The sequence below is a fragment of the Notolabrus celidotus genome, chromosome 7 (genome assembly GCF_009762535.1).
Source record: "Notolabrus celidotus isolate fNotCel1 chromosome 7, fNotCel1.pri, whole genome shotgun sequence".
Classification (NCBI taxonomy): Eukaryota; Metazoa; Chordata; class Actinopteri; order Labriformes; family Labridae; genus Notolabrus; species Notolabrus celidotus.
The window spans coordinates 266735-282949 of NC_048278.1; the positions used below are offsets into that span (position 1 = coordinate 266735).

Here is a 16215-nt window from a genome sequence, read left to right on the forward strand (position 1 = left end):
GAGCGGAGGGGAGGTGAGACACAGCAGACAGAGAAAGAGGGAGAGGAGGGGAGAGAGGAGGGGAGAGAGGAGGAGAGAAAGGAGGAGAGAGAGGAGGAGAGGAGGGGAAAGAGAGAGAGGAGGGTAGAGAGGAGGAGAGAGAGAGGAGGAGAGAGAGAGAGGAGGAGAGAGAGAGAGGAGGAGAGAAAGGAGGAGAGAGAGGAGGAGAGGAGGGGAAAGAGAGAGAGGAGGGTAGAGAGGAGGAGAGAGAGAGGAGGAGAGAGAGAGAGAGAGAGAGAGAGGGAGAGAGAGAGAGAGAGAGGAGGAGAGAGAAGAGGTGAGAGAGGAGGAGAGAGAGGAGGAGAGAGAGGAGGAGAGAGAGGAGGAGAGAGAGGAGGTGAGAGAGGAGGAGAGAGAGGAGGTGAGAGAGGAGGAGAGAGAAGAGGTGAGAGAGGAGGAGAGAGAGGAGGAGAGAGAGGAGGTGAGAGAGGAGGAGAGAGGAGGAGAGAGAGGAGGAGAGAGAGGAGGTGAGAGAGGAGGAGAGAGAGGAGGTGAGAGAGGAGGAGAGAGAGGAGGTGAGAGAGGAGGAGAGAGAGGAGGTGAGAGAGGAGGAGAGAGAGGAGGTGAGAGAGGAGGAGAGAGAGGAGGTGAGAGAGGAGGAGAGAGAGGAGGTGAGAGAGGAGGAGAGAGAGGAGGAGAGAGAAGAGGTGAGAGAGGAGTAGAGAGAGGAGGTGAGAGAGGAGGTGAGACACGGCACACAGAGAGGAGGAGGGGAGAGAGGAGGAGAGAGATTCAGGGTGAGTCATGTTTCCTTTGGGTTAGGTGTTAATGTTTCAATCAAATCTTTTATTATGTTGTGTCAGATTTCACATCACAGTCAAACATTAAAGAGGCACGGATCAGATCAAATATAGACCTCTCACAGATCTACTGGATCAGTTTGATTGTGTGCATGTTTTCTGCTTTCTGCACACATGTCAAAGTGTAACTCTGAAACCATGCTTGTGTTGATTCAGTGATGCTGTTATCATATAATGTGTCTCACACAGCATCCCCACGTTTGAGCCTGATCCCTCTCAGCCCCGTCTGCAGGGTGAGGATCAGAGCTGAGCGGACACTGGAGCAACACTGGTAGATAAAACTGTTAGTTTTCTTCCTTTAAGTGGAGAAGTAACGCACACTGAAGGATTTAGTGAAATAAAAAAGTGTCACACTCTGCTTCCATGTCGTTTTCTTTCACTTGAAGATGTTTCAGCCCTCTGGTCTTATCCAACATCATCACATACTGAGGTACAGTATTATGTAGGTCACACTCCTCCTCACACATGTGGAGGTGATCAGTCTCAATCAACCTCTGACAACACGCTGCCATCATCAACAAGACGATCACGCCACCAAACTCATACATTCAGGTGTTTCTGATGTTTGTTTAAAGCTGATGTTTTCCTCTTTTTAATGTATTTATTGGAAACTTCTTCACATTATAGAAATTTACTACATTTCTTTCCCTTATTCTCACTTCAGGGATGATTTGATGGGCTTGATTTGATCGTCTGTATCATACTGTTTTTCTTCTCGTCTTGCTGATGATCCCAGCATGCTGTATGAGGTTGATTACATGATCACCTCCGCATGTGAGTGACCTACATAATATCTGTGCCTGTGTCTCAGTAAGTTATGATCTCGAAGAAGGCCAGAGGGCTGAATTAAAGAAAAACTACCTCTGGAGCCAGAGTGTGTGATATTATTTGACTGAATTGGTTGAAAATGTAAAATAATGTCAGGTTTCTTTAATAAAAGCAGCAGCTCTCTGAGGAAGTCTGCAGCCTCTTGTTGCAATATTATTGCTTTGCATCCTCAAAACGGTTGTTCTCATTCCAGGTTTAAAAGTTCTGCCTCTTCATTAATAATAAGCTGAGTATCAGTCTTACATGAGTAAGGCTTTAATACTATCCTTACCACGTTAACGCCCTTGTATATATATATCTCTTTTATTCCCAGCGCTTTTGAACATAGGTAATTCTAACTATTCTGCGCTTCTGTATAAACTGAATCCTATCTTATCTTATCTTATTTTATTTTATTTTGTTTTATTTTATTCTATTTTATTCAGATCGTATTATATTCCTTCTTTTAATATTTTGACTTTCTTACATACTGTTTATTAGAGCTCTGTAATGACTGAATTTCCCTCCCCGGGGTAAATTAACTATTTCTGATTCTGACTCTGATTAGAATATGATTCTCAAACTTCAGCCACCTTTTGTCTTTCATTCACATCCACACTGACGTTTGAGCGCCACAGCTGTTTCTGTGCCGGAGGATTTCTTATTTCACTCTGTCACTCAACCAGAGCTTCATTATGTTCTGATCCTGATCAGGTCCGTCTCATTTCTCACAGTGAGCCAACACATCTGTGTGTAAATGAATGATCAGTATCAGTTACATGGAGGTGCAAATATTTTAAATTAGAAGAGGAGGAAAAAACCTGGTATCAGATTGACAACATGAATGGTCATCACAGCAAGTTTAGAGGTCAGTGATCCGATCAGCTGATCTGTAGCTTAGTGAAAGCTGATGCAGCGATTTGAATCATGATCGAGAGAATTTTCACTGAAATCAATTAGAAAACTGGTCTTATAAAAAGTAAAAGCCAGAACAGCAAGTAGGAGGGATTTTGAGGATTTTAGTGTTATTAGCATAATAACAGGACCAGCCAATCAAAGCTTAAAAACTAAGTTATTAGTATCAACAGATGAGATATTTACACAGACATGTAAGGATGATAAGGTGTATTAATTATGCACATGTGATGACAGCTTACACGCCTCCACACGCCTTGTCGTGTCGGCTGTGTGGAAGTATTTCGAGGTGTTAGAACAGACAGCAGAGTAGCTGTTTGCTCTCCTCTAACCCTGCCAAGGGAATCTTCCACCCACAGAAACATCTTCCTCAACAGCAGCTTCATCAGCGGATTCTACTTCAATCATACGACAACGCTAAGAAATAAAGCAGTGACCATCTTTCTGAATCTCTATATTTAGATGCATGTATCATTTATGGTAGAATCAAATGATTGCTTGATAAAGGTCTGTTTCTCAAACTAACAGACTTTCAAAATAAGAGAAGCAGGTAAATTCTAGTAAAGGAAAGACTCAAACTCCTTTGAATTAAAAAAAGAAGGTGTGCAGGCGTGAGCTCCGGTCTCAAAATATGAAGCCCATGTGGAGATGTTATAAACTGCAATTCATTGAGCGTCAACTTGAGGCTGGCTGCAACGGAAACCACATACACATCAATTCAAAGAAGACGATCTTTACAGCAGAAATAAACATGTTTACAGCCTGGTTCAAAAAACGGATCTGGTCTACATAGCTCATTTCTCTATCAGAACACACTTTATGGGGGAAGAATTTTTTTCTTACGCTTTCAGAAGGTTCAGAAGATATTAAGATTACCAGTTTTTGCCAAAATAAGGACATGACTGACTTGACTCCTGGATGGGAACACATAGCTGTTGGCTAGGAGGATCAAACCCCGCCCCTTTACCTCACACAGAGGCTGTTTCCGAAACCGCCTACTATACTAGCAGTACGTACTGATTTGGCCAAAATTCAGTATGTAGTAAGCAGTATGTGAACAAGAGCAAAATCTGCAGTATTACAAAACTCTCCGGATGTCTACTGATTCAGGAAAATTTCACAGCATGCATCGGACCAGTCTCCCTCGCACACTGTTTCCCACAATGCACAGCGCTCGTTCCGCTTTTTCTTTTTACTTCTTTTTTGACGGGAGGAAATCCATTTTTGGGCGCTGTGAAGGTTATAAAATTCCATATAAACCACTTCCTAACTTTTTAAAATCATAAATGGATGCTAAAGAAGCAGTTTCTCTATTGGCTTCGACGTTGTTTACTTCCGCTTTCCGAAACCGGAACTCTAGTGACGTCTGGCCCAGCGTACTGCAACAGAGATCGAACAGAACAGTCAGACTACAGTCATGGCCAAAAGTTTTGAGAATGACACAAATATTACATTTTCACAAAGTCTGCTGCTTCAGGGTTTTTTAGGTGTTTTTGTCAGATGTTTCTATGGTATAATGAAATACAATTAGAAGCATTTCATAAGTATCAAAAGCTTTTATTGAGAATTACACAGAATTCATGCAATAAGTCAATATTTGCAGTGTTGACCCTTCTTTTTCAAGACCTCTGCAATTCTCCCTGGCATGCTGTCAATCAACTTCTGGACCAAATCCTGACTGATGGCAGTCCATTCTTGCATAATCAATGCTTGGAGTTTGTCAGAATTTGTGGGTTTTTGATTGTCCACCCGGCTCTTGAGGATTGACCACAAGTTCTCAATGGGATTAAGATCTGGGGAGTTTCCTGGCCAAGGGCCCAAAATCTTAATGTTTTGTTCCCCGAGCCATTTTGTTCTGACTTTTGCTTTATGGCAAGGTGCTCCATCATGCTGGAAAAGGCATTCTTCATCACCAAACTGCCCTTGGATGGTTGGGAGAAGTTGCTCTCGGAGGACGTTCTGGTACCATTCTTTATTCATGGCTGTGTTTTTAGGCAAGATTGTGAGAGAGCCCACTCCCTTGACCGAAAAGCAACCCCACACATGAATGGTCTCAGGATGCTTCACTGTTGGCAAGAGACAGGACTGATGGTAGCGCTCACCTCGTCTTCTCCGAACAAGCCTTCCTCCAGGTGCCCCAAACAATCGGAAAGGGGATTCATCAGAGAAAATGACTTTACCCCAGTCCTCAGCAGTCCAGTCCCTGTACCTTCTGCAGAATATCAGTCTGTCCCTGATGTTTTTACTGGAGAGAAGTGGCTTCTTTGCTGCCCTCCTTGACACCAGGCCTTCCTCCAAAAGTCTTTGCCTCACTGTGCGTGCAGATGCACTCACACCTGCCTGCTGCCATTCCTGAGCAAGCTCTGCACTGGTGGTGGCCCGATCCCGCAGCTGTAACACCTTCAGGAGACGGTCCTGGCGCTTGCTGGACTTTCTTGGGCGCCCTGGAGCCTGTTTGGCAACAATTGAACCTCTCTCCTTGAAGTTCTTGATAATTGGATAGACGGTTGACTGAGGTGCAATCTTACTCGCTGCTATAAACTTCCCTGTTAGGCCCTTTTTGTGCAATGCAATGATGGCTGCACGTGTTTCCTTGCAGGTAACCATGGCTAACAGATGAGGAACAATGGTGTCATGCACCATCTTCCTTTTAAAGTGTCCAGTCAATCAATCATGACAGATTGATCGCCAGCCTTGTCCTCATCAACACCCACACCTGTGTTAATGTGTGTGACACCTGTGTGTCATTGAAATGATGTTAGCTGGTCCTTTTGTGGCAGGGCTGAAATGCAGTGGAAATGTGTTTTTGGTGATAAAGTTCATTTTCAAGGCAAAGAGGGACTTTGCAATTAATTGCAGTTGAGCTGATCACTCCTCAAAACATTCTGGAGTATATGCAAATTGCCATTATAAAAACTGAAGCAGCAGACTTTGTGAAAATTAATAGTTGTGTCATTCTCAAAACTTTTGGCCATGACTGTACATGCTAAATTCAAACACAGTATATAGTAGGCAATACCTACTTTATGCTATGGTTGTTTCTTTTAATGTGTTGGATATTTTCCTGTGAAGCACTTTGTGAATTGATTCTGTGACAGGTGCTATACTAAATAAAATGTACTTTCTTACTTACTTACTACCTACTACATTAGTAAGTAGTATGTAGCAGGCCGTTTCGGAAACAGCCTAAGTTTGGTTGAGTTCAGCTTTTCCAATATGGCTGCTGCCACCGATTGGCTTCAAATCAGTGCTCAGGAACAGATGGGTGACGTCACGGATACTAAGTCCATTATTTACACAGTCTATGGTCTCACTTGTGCACAGTGAATAATGGCGAGCAGGTAAATCAGAGCTGGGAAAAGTTGCTGTTTATCATACAGCAATTATTACAAAGAAGATTAGAGATGAGACGACAGAGGAGATTAAATGTAAGGTCAATATACGGCGATTCCAGAATGTTGTTAATGCAGGAAATGTGATGCTGCTCCACGGACCAATCACAGGGCTTGCAGTCAATGTCTTTCCAACACATAGTTAAACTCTGGTGGAGGTACACGCCAGGCTACGTGCATGGGCTACTGTGTTGGAACAGGCTACAGCATCAATTGGATGCAGAAGTATGAACCAGGTTTTAGGTCTGTATCAGTTGAATTAGTTTGAAAGTATATCGACATATCCAATAGCAGCAAAATCCAATATTGTCCATCCCTGGTCATCAGTCATGCTAGTATGCAAAGAATGTCAATATCTCAGCATCTCTCTACGAAGAATTTGATGCCAACTCTGTTGTTTGGAACATAACTCAAACCATAAAGGGTGATCATTCAGTTTGGAGATCAACCTTTGGCTCTGTTTATAAATAATGAGCACGTTTCACTTCCTTCTGATCCTGCATGTCCTAACACTTCATCACTTCATGTTTGAGAGATAAACCAACACAGGAAACTGTTTTCTGTTGCAGCTGAAATCTGAAAATCACTACTGGTGCTTTGAGAAAATAATCTGTTACCTGAACGACGAAGAGTAAACGTGCAGAATGAGTTCTTTTGTTTCAGCTGTAACTCAGACTGTGACACCGCCTTGAAGATGCTTGTATTGATCTTTTTCTGGCTGTGTGAGGGGCAGCACACTGAGCTAGATCATTGGAGTTTTAAGTTATCTATCAGCTTTAATGTGAGCTGCTATCCTGCATGACATGTTAAGTGTAGTGAGGTCAGTTCGGGACATGGAGTTTGGGGGAACAGAGTATGTTGATGTTGAAACATTCATGGGAACCCTCATAGCAGTTTTCAGGAAGACTAAACTAAGACCAGGATACTGTGGACACGCCAGATAAGGATTTCAGACAAACATTACAGATTCTCAGGAATTTAAGAAACACTGTTCTCTTATCAGGCTCACGTTGTTCGGAAGAGTATAAAAGAGGATTGTGATGTACTAATAAAGCCGGTCTCAGCCTCTGTGTCGTTTCATGCATCTGGTACAACAAAATCAAACCAACGAATGATCCCCGACAGAGTCACTGTGGGGCGGCACTGATAAACAACTGCATATCTAAACACTTTATAAAGCTTTTTAAACACCCATACATGCGTCTATAACAAACCTGGAGAATAAGATGATTTAAACATTTCTGTAAGATCAAATCCAGGATAATATCTTGTGACTAATTTTGAGTCATTATCCATTTCTACTCCAGCATGCAGCCTGCTGAGGGCCTTGTCATGCGATCAGGCCTGCACATCACTAATGTCAGGGGTGAACACAGAAGAACAAAGACAGACAGTATGGGCTGAGGAGGGGCGGAGCGGCATTCGTCTGCTGTCTGTGTTATCATAACAAATCTCAGTGTGTGTCAGTGCAGGCCGGAGACAGACAAAGCCGGGGAGCGGTAAAGAATGTGTAAATACAGGAGGAATGGATTCCCTCTCAGCCCTGTCGTGTAGTGAGTGACAGTCGGCGTGCTGCAGGTGTTGGCTTCACATCTGCGTGAGACGTTTTAGCACCAGTGTGCTGTCCGAGCACCTCCATGAGAACAACTCACCGTCCTCTTTCTCCTCTCTGTTTATCTTCCCTGGCTGTAAGCGTTTGAATGAGCAGAAGTAGTGAATTAAAAAGGGTTTATAGAGAGTAAATATTTGAGATTGATTGCATGCCAGGAATTAAACCATGCCAAAAAAGGAGAGTGGGCTGAGGGATGAAAACAGAAGATTTATGGATTGTTAATATCCATTCTGCATGTCCCTGCAGAGCACACACTCACACTCACACACACACACACACACACACACTGTATTTAAGCATTCTGCATGCATGTGCATTTATGCTGCCATGTGCCAAGTACTCCATCTCAACCTGTCAGGTGGAGAGCTGCAGGTATCGACAGGTGGCCGGCTGGAGGCTCAGTTTATATCTTTCACACTGAATTTTAAAACTATATATATCATTTCTATCATTGAGGGGAGAGAGATGTTGTAGATCAAAGCAACCAAGGAGAAAAATGAGCTCTGGCTGCCATATGGGCATAGTTAGACCGGCTGAGGCACACGGGCAGATTTCTGGCTGGAGTAGCAGAAAGGCTTAACATGCAGGCTGCTTTGTTCGGAGACAAAAGGGTACTTGAAGGCCTCATTCTAGCTCCCACAGGTTAACATTCACCCTCAGAGGATACACAGTCCCATCAAAGAATTAACTCCTCTGAGTGACTGATTTCAAATGATAATCTCACGGTTACCTCACACTGTGACATTAAACTCAGCTCTGCTTGGGGCTACAGCCGTTATTTATTTACCTATATTAAGCCCCAGGGTTGCCAAGAAATATTATCCTGTCAAATCTGAATGCTGATGAAAAGATAATCTTCAACAACACAACCGCTGGCAAGGGATCAAAACGAGAAGAGGAAGTGAGCTGGAGACAGGAATAATCTAGAAGGCTGAGGGGCTGGGTGGCACAACAACAGCCGGAGGAGGTGCAGGAAGGTAAATCCAGCAGAGGCGTTTAATGTGGATTCACAGACACTTGCATTGTGCAGAATTGAGACTCATTTTAAAGAATATTTAATTACACAAAAGGCCACTGGTGGAGCTTCAGAGATGAAGATGTGGAGGTGGAAGAGGGAGGGGAAAGAAAAGAGGAGGGAGGGTTATAAAAAAAGAGGGGGGGAGACAGAGGGGCGAGAGAAGAACGGTGACTGAATGGAACTTTTCACGGACATGCCTCTGCTGGCTCCACCGCCCTCCCTGCTCCACAGCCGGGGAGCGGTCCTGCCTCAGACCATGGTGCTTTAATGTTCAGTCCTTGTCCTGCCAGTTATCTCTGTTAACAGTGGAAAATGAGCGCTCATGCCTATTTGAACAGCTTGTTAATAACACAGCGGCCCCACCTGGCCAAAACGCACAAGCGCACGCGTAAACGCACGCAGAGTTTTCCTCTTTATAATTTGCTGACACGTAATAGAGGTGTCTCTGCAGCGACATGATGAAGCTCACACTGGATTCTGCACGGAAATGACAGTGTTTCTTCCATTAATGTCACATTAATATGCATTAATCACTTTGAAACTTTTTTTAATTGTAAAGTCTGCTGTTTGGTATTATTGGCTCATTTGTTTTGGATAGCAGAGTTTATTTAAAAAGGTCACAGCGATGACACTCACCACAGAGCAATGCGGTCCTTTGGGTAGTTGAGGCGCTCGATGGTTCCCAGGAAGAGCGGCAGACTGTGCGCAGAGTTGCGGCAGACCAGCGCGATGACGACCCGGGGAGCGAGGAGCGGAGACTCGGGGCTCCAGCGCTCCTCAGGGAAGTACCCCCGGCTCAGGCCCGCCAGGAGAACACACAGCAGGGCAGGCAGAAGCGAGCTGACCCGGGGCATGGCAAGGGGACTGGAACGGGCAGGCGGACAGAGAAGGACGCGCAGGATATGTGGAGCTGAGGGTCTGTTGTGTTACGCCGACAGTGGATACATGGCGGAGGAGCAGGCTCAGTTAAAGGGCAGGTCTGGACTGGTTTAAGGGGAACTCGGGGTTTTAAATTCCAGTCTTAGGCCCACGTCTCTGTTTGTTCTTTTTGACGATGTAAACCGATTATACAACATATCTTAAAGCTTAGAATTAGATTTCATTAAATGTCACTCTAATACTTTATTGTATTCCATTAGGGACAAAGCAACCACCGAGCTTCCGTCGCCGACGTGCTGTCCTCCCCTTTAAGAGCAGCTCCAGCTGTAGTCCATAGGAAGCAACATGGGCGTGTTCGTGTGTTCAATATGCTGCAAGCAAAGCTGCAAGCCAGAAACTGACTGCATGGGAGGGACTACAGTATTTAAAAGTACTAATGCACTTTTCCATTACTCATAACGTGTTTGCAACCTTTAACAACATGCCAAAACGTCTACTTACTGTAGATACCTAAGTGAATCAACAATCAACAAAACTCTTTTACAAACAATAAAACAAATGTACAAAATCAGAAACACTTTACAAGCGATGAAACAATTTTATTAGTCCAGAACAAGTGGCAACCTCCGGTCTAAAAATATGAGTCCAATGCTGAAGTGCTAAAAACTGCAGTTCATCGAGGATCCACTTGAGGCTGGCTCCGGAAGTACCGGAAACCACCTACACACCAATTCAAAGAAGACGATCTTTACAGCATAAATAAACATGTTTACAGTCTGGTTCAAAAGACGAGTGTAGTCTGGATAGATCATTTCTTGATCGGCTCACACTGTGAGGGGGGTGAATTTTTTTCTAATGCAGCAATTTAGAAGATATTGAGATTACGAGTCTTCCAATGAGAGGCACAGCTGACTTGATTGACAGGCAGGAACACTGTAGCTGTTGGCTAGGAGGCTCAAAGCCCACCTCTTTACATCACAATCGCTCGACAGCAGCAATATGGCTGCCACCGCCGATAGACCTCAAAACAGCGCTAGGTGGCGTCACGGATACTATGTCCATATTTTATACAGTCTATGGTCCAATGATGCACCAATGATTTTCAAAATAAAATACGTCTGTAATATAAAATGTGCAACAGCCAGGGAGTTAATATATATTAGACAATAACAGCCCTGTTTCTACTAAAATATTTTGATTCAGACTGATAAGGGAACACCAAAAAATGTGTTCCTGCCAATCACAGCTATATCTGATTGGGAATTTCATGCTTAATTTTCCCATTTTCTTTATTTTAGAAATCAGAATCGGATAGAGCTGGGCTCGGCAGTAACACATTTTGGAAGGTCTTCTCTTGTCATTAAAGCTAGGGTTGGTAGCATAGACTGTATAAAATATGGACATAGTATCCGTGACGTCACCCATCTGATCCTGAGTGCTGTTTGGAAGCCAATCGACGGCGGCAGCCATATTGGAAATGCGGAACTCAACCAGGAATAGTGTGAAGTAAAGAGGCGGGGCTTGAGCCTCCTAGCCAACAGCTTTGTGTTCCCGCCTGTCAGTCAAGTCAGTCATGTCCTTATTTGGGCAAAAACTTGTAATCATAATATCTTCTGAACCATCGCATTAGAAAAAGATTAACCCCCTGTAAAGTGTGTGCTGATAGAGAAATGAGCTACGTAGAGCCAAGCCGTTTTTTGTACCAGGCTGTAAACATGTTTATTTCTGCTGTAAAGATCGTCTGCTTTGAATGGGTGTGTATGTGGTTTCTGGTGTTTCTGCAGCCAGCCTCAAGTGGATTCTTGATGAACTGCAGTTTTTAGCACTTCAGCATGGGCTTCATATTTTGAGACTGGAGGTTGCTGCTTGGTTGGTAGTCACAGAAAACTAGCATGAATTTGAATGTAACATTTCCTCAGGACTCCGTCTAACCCCTCCCCCCTCCCCCCTCCCCCTGGAACTCCTCCAAAATGACGCCCCTGCTCACATGCACGAGCGCCGCTGATCACGACCATATGATGGTGACTGATTCAAAACCGGTCCTCAGCACATGGTTTGTGTTTTGCACTACGTCAACTCATGTCTCACTCAGCGGTAAGAAAACACCAAAACATTCTCATAGTGAAAGTTAAAAACACAAACAAACATGAAATGTACGCTCTGCAGGAGGCGGGCAGAACGGCAGGACAGGATTTGATTGGTTTCATCATTTGGCTCCTGATGGCAGGGATTGGTTGGTGTTTTCCCAGGTTTACTCCGGCTGTAGATAGCAGCTTTTTTACCTCTTTTTTAAGAACACATTATGTATTGATTGCCATCAGGACATAAAGATCATTTTAACCAGTAGAACAAAAAGAGGATCTAAATCTGACTACCAACCACAGCTTTAATTCTTAGGGCTCAAATAAGAGTCTTCAAATTATTACATTTTTCTTACCACAAATCAAAAATTCAAAAGAATCAATTTCTCTAATGTAGACAACCAATTCAAAAAACAGCTCATATCTTTCCATTAAATGGTCTTTTTATTTTTATTATTCTTATTCTGATGTGATTTTTAAGTGAACAAAACAGTCAGATACATTTCTTTTCATTGACCAGCAGAGTTATTGTTTTACTTCACATTAATATGATTTTAAAAATATACATAAATGAGCAGAAATGCAGCCAAGATCTATCCATATCTATATATCTATATATGAATAGAAGAATTAACTTGATAACCTCACTAGAGCATCAAACAGTATTACAACAGGAAATCTGTCATCAGATTAGATCTCAGTTCTGTTGGCACATGTTACCACATTATAGAAAGGAATGTGACACGATCACATGTGCTAAGCTTATAGCAGGATGTCCTCGGTCAAACAGAATCATAGTCACACAAAGCTGGGAGGTTAACAGTGTGAGTGATTCTCAGGAAACTTAGCTTTCATTCAGTATGAAGAGGGGACTCCTCCAAGGACATCTTATCTTTTTCTCAGGCACTCAGCACCTGCTCAGAGAAAACACACTAGGTGTGAAGGTTTCTGAGGTCTAACAAATGAAACATTCCTTGTATATGGTCCGACCACGATAATTCAAACCAGTTTCACTAGATACAGTCCCTTTCAGTCTGTTTCCTTCATCTTAGAGTGGTAACTTCATTCTGAACATTAAGAAAGCGCATAAAAATACAGAGGGTTTCATCAGGCTGCTGAATGAGACAGCACGTGAATGCGGCACAGGTGAACCCACATGCTAGGCCTCGCTCTAAGCTGAATAATGATATAAAAATTACATCAAAAATCCCAAATGAACATTAAAACAATCTTTAACAATATACAAGCCAGGGCCCTCTCTATGATACTCTCTTCCTAATGCAGTCAATGCTCAAGTCCAAGTCAAGTCATGTGTGCTGAAAATTAGGACTGGAATTGGACTTGGTCGGACTTTTTACTTCTAGCCTGATTTGTTTTTGTAGTTTGTTTGTCGTACCTAAAGTCTCTAAAAGAAGTATGGGAGGTAGAACCTTCAGTTATCAGGCCCCTCTCCTTTGGAATCATCTACCAGTCAGGGTCCAGGAGGCAGACACCCTCTCTACTTTTAAGAGTAGGCTTCAAACTTTCCTTTTTGATAAAGCTTATAGTTAGAGCTGGATCAGGCTTGGACCAGGTCTTAGTTATGCTGCTATAGGCTTAGACTGACACACAGGGATTCTGTCTTTCCCTCTCTCTCCTCTCTCTGCCTGTCTCTTACTTTAACTCTTCCTGTCCCATTAAAGATACTAACCATAGACCTTTCTGGAGTCCTTGAGCTCCCTTGTCTCGTAGGTTCCTCTGGATCTCTGCTGCTGTGGACGTGCATGGCTCCAGCTGCTACAACTACTACTATCCGTCTCCCCACTATCATCTCTCTCTCTCTTCATCTCCCTCTATCCCTCTCTCCAAAACGGTCTCAGCAGATGTGTGTCTAACACGAGTCTGGTCCTGCTGGAGGTTTCTGCCTGTTAAAGGAAGTTTGTCCTTGCCACTGTGACTTGCTAAATGCTGCAAAGTGCCAGTCTGTAAAATTGGGAGGATCTTATCCGGTCTTGATGTTGGGTCTTTGTTAATAATTCAACATAGAGTACGGTGTTCTGTTTGTAAAAGCGTCTTGAGATAACGTTTGTTGTAATTTGATGCTTTATAAATAAAGATTGATTGATTGATTGATAGTTCATTGAAAGAAATCAATGTAAACTCTTAAAACAGCTTAAAACTCCTGACAGGATCTTTAAGTTTGAGGCACCACCTGTTCTGTTTCCAGCTGCTGTTTGTATTAATTATATATTTATGCGAGAGACACAGACAAACAGAAAAGTGCATATCTGTCATCAAGAGGTGTCAGCACTGGAAATGAAAGCTTCCTTGTGGCTGTCTTTGGTTTTTCCTAAAACGCTGCACACATTGAAAGAAGACGGTTATTAAAGTTTCCACGTACACTTCCATCAATTATGATAACTAATACTTAAAAGGACACATGACACAAGCTTCTGTTAAAAATATTTCATGCCTGAGGCTTTACAACATTTCACATACCAGCGCATAATTATAGCACTGAATATCTGCCAGTCAAATAATGAAGATACTCTAAGAACACCTCTCCTGCCGCCTGCGGGAATCAAAGATCCTCTTTCTGCTGTACTTTATGTAAGACTATCAACTTCAGTCAGTGATTGATTGATTGATTACCAGGAGTCACGTTTGTGACTCAAATACACTGATTATTGACATATTTATAAGGTTAGTTGTTGGCACTTCAACCAAAGAGTCCGGTTTACAGTATTTTATTGTTGTTCTTACTTAAACACAAAAATAATGTATGTCGGAAAAATTAGAACAACTTGTGATGATTCAAGATTCAAGGTCACACACATTCAGGAGGATTTGCCGAGTAATAGCACATCCTTCACACGTGGGTGGAGCCGCTTTCAGTAAGGTACAGTTGAGCCTTTGGGTGACTGTGTGATGGAGAGTCTGTCATGTCAGTTCACACACCATGTGTCCTTAAAGCCGAGAAGAAACAGCTCCATGTAGATGTGGAAAACGGTTTCATTTTACAATTTTCTGACTTCACAGACACAGCAGCTCGAGGCGGACGGGCCTGTTGCCGTCCTGCAGAGATCACTTTCTCCACATCAAAACGATTAAGTGAAAATCCTCCTTCAGAGCAGCCGTGGCAGCTTGAACATCAGAGAGCAACTTACAAGCATGTACACTCACAAACTAGAGGTTAAGAGCGAGACGTGAAAGGTGAGTTAGTCCAATATTGTTCTTTATGAAGTGATCTCTGTGTGTCTGTAGGTGTTGCTTAGGTTTTTGTTTATTTCTTCCTTGTCTTTTTCTCTTCCTTTGATCCAGGCTTTTCTCCCGATATGATGTCCAATAATCCCGAGTCGTCTTCTATCACCAACAGCTCAAGGGGTGAAGAGATAGAAAAGATCAAAGATGGCTCAGATGATGGGAAGGGAAGGCACAAACACATCACGTTGTAGCAGCTACGACCACAAACAGGTAAAAATACCAAACATGAAGGCGAATAGAAAGAAGGATGGTTAAAAGTGGACAGAGGAAAGAAGGAATTGGAGGATTATTGAAGTCAAAAGTGTAAACGCTGACATATTGTCTGATGGTTGTTTACTTTTAAGTTGCTCACTAGCTCTAGCTCTGTTTGACAGTTTCCTCTGAGGGTCCTCGAGGGAAACATAACATCTGGAAGCTCTTAGTTCTTGTGCATTTTCACACCACAGTGCAAACAGACGATCAAGAGAAGGGGACAGAAAAAAGAAAGATCTCCAAAGAGATATCACAGCTTGGTAAAGTTTTGGCTCATGTGAACAGTGTTTAAAAAGTAGCGCCTGATATGATCCAGTGCTCACCAGAGTTTTATAAACATGATCAGTGAAGACAGGAAATGCTTTCTGGCAATCCCATCATGCCACTTTACCGCTCTGTTCAGCAGAGGCATGCATCCAAACACAAACACATATAAATGTTTTGCTCAGTCTCCACAGAACAGCAGTAATGTGTTCAGACGGTTGGATAGAAGCACTTATTGTTTGAAGCATAGCTCTCATGTGACTAAAAAAGATGCTCCTGTGAGGAGGTGCAGACATATCAGACTCTATCTCAAAGATACCTGAAGTGTACAAACTTGGATCCAACAACAAACAGACACTTAAGCCATGCAGATGCCGAATCAGGCTTGAGAAGAAGAACCAAATGAAGTGTGTACGTGCTTGGACTTGTAACTTTCAGCTGTAAAACTGCTGGTGACCTGTAGGGGGTGCATGTCTTTTTCACACTGAGGCCTTTAGTGCAATCCCAACATGTGCATTTTGTAGCACAGCCAGTGTTAACCATTTATGTCCTAGAGCATCATTCCTAATGACTGAAAAAAACACAGACGTAGTTACCTCTGAGACCTCATCTGTTGCGTTCTGAGTAGACCTGCTGATGCACAACGAGCGCATATTGGAAATGATGATCAACTGAGGAGCAGGCAAAGAGGTGGAGCTGACGTAGCCTCCTGATAAACAGCTACTATGCACTCACCTGTCTGTTTACTCAGCTGTGTCCTAAACATGCAAATTTATGCACAACTCATAGAATCCTAAAATTAAATGAATGCACTACATACCAATAAACGTTTTTTGAACCAGGCAGTAAAATGGATAGTTGAACATCAGTATCGATGGGGATTTCTTGGCTTTTGCAGCCAGCCTTTAAATGA

At 42.9% G+C, this 16215-nt stretch overlaps 1 protein-coding gene across 1 annotated transcript in view; it reads right to left on the bottom strand.

Moving 5' to 3' along the window:
* The window catches only part of colgalt1b (collagen beta(1-O)galactosyltransferase 1b), a 28121-nt gene extending 18364 nt beyond the window's left edge, over window positions 1-9757 (bottom strand). The window contains exon 1 of the mRNA XM_034688308.1: window positions 9220-9757. Within this exon, the coding sequence (XP_034544199.1) occupies window positions 9220-9437 (218 nt within the window). The 5' untranslated portion in view covers window positions 9438-9757. The remainder of the gene's footprint in view (window positions 1-9219) is intronic.
* Between the last annotated feature and the right edge of the window lie 6458 nt (window positions 9758-16215).